General features: G+C 30.9%; 1 protein-coding gene across 1 annotated transcript in view; it reads left to right on the top strand.

Moving 5' to 3' along the window:
* The window catches only part of LOC111084257 (serine/threonine-protein kinase PAK mbt-like), a gene marked incomplete at both ends in the record, with an annotated part of 4,554 nt that overhangs the window by 1,718 nt on the left and 1,903 nt on the right, over nt 1-933 (top strand). The window contains one exon of the mRNA XM_022381021.1: nt 393-518. Within this exon, the coding sequence (XP_022236729.1) occupies nt 393-518 (126 nt within the window). The remainder of the gene's footprint in view (nt 1-392; nt 519-933) is intronic.

The raw sequence follows: 933 nt of genomic DNA, 5'->3' as shown, positions 1-933 counted from the left end.
ATGTTGAAAATACATTACATTACAGTATTCAACTGCAGGTTTAGCTGGATGTGCTCTTCCTAATACTTTTGGTAATACGTCAACTGAGAGGTTCTTAATGGATGGAACCTGATTTCTTGTTTATCTACAGTATTTGATAAAAGCAGACTTGTAATAAATATTTTCATAATTAGGATGTTAAAAATACATTACATTACAGTATTCAACTGCAGGTTTAGCTGGATGTGCTCTTCCTAATACTTTTGGTAATACGTCAACTGAGAGGTTCTTAATGGATGGAACCTGATTTCTTGTTTATCTACAGTATTTGATAAAAGCAGACTTGTAATAAATATTTTCATAATTAGGATGTTAAAAATACAATTACTTATTGAATGTGTTATCTTGTCCAGGTTAAACTTTCAGACTTTGGATTCTGTGCTCAAGTTTCTTCTGATGTACCAAAAAGAAAGTCCTTAGTAGGAACACCATATTGGATGGCTCCAGAAGTGATATCGAGGCTTCCGTATGGTCCAGAGGTAGTGTTGGATTGATCCATGACAAGCTATGGTTTTCAATAACTTTTGAACAAACTGAACTTTGTATAAGTAAAAAATTTGATATTTTACATTTGAAGAATATGTGGTAATTCTGATACTAGCAGTATCGTACGTTGTACGTATATCAGACAAAGATAATGAAACTTTTATAAAAGAAATTACTATAAAATAAAGTAGATTAAAATATCTGTAGAAAGGTTTCGACTTGAAGATGACAATGTGGTAAAAAACCAATCTCTGGTCATTTGGCTCAATGGGAATGAAATGGCTGCTACTTACATTTTTATCTGTTGTGTATAAAGAATATTTTTGTATGTGTCAATAACATGATTATAAAAGGTAAGTTCGATCACTTTAATTATGAAAGATTTACATGTAGATTATGTTTATAAAC

The sequence above is a fragment of the Limulus polyphemus genome, unplaced genomic scaffold (assembly GCF_000517525.1).
Source record: "Limulus polyphemus unplaced genomic scaffold, Limulus_polyphemus-2.1.2 Scaffold15358, whole genome shotgun sequence".
In the NCBI taxonomy this organism is placed as follows: domain Eukaryota; kingdom Metazoa; phylum Arthropoda; class Merostomata; order Xiphosura; family Limulidae; genus Limulus; species Limulus polyphemus.
This window is presented reverse-complemented; position numbering and strand designations above follow the sequence as displayed.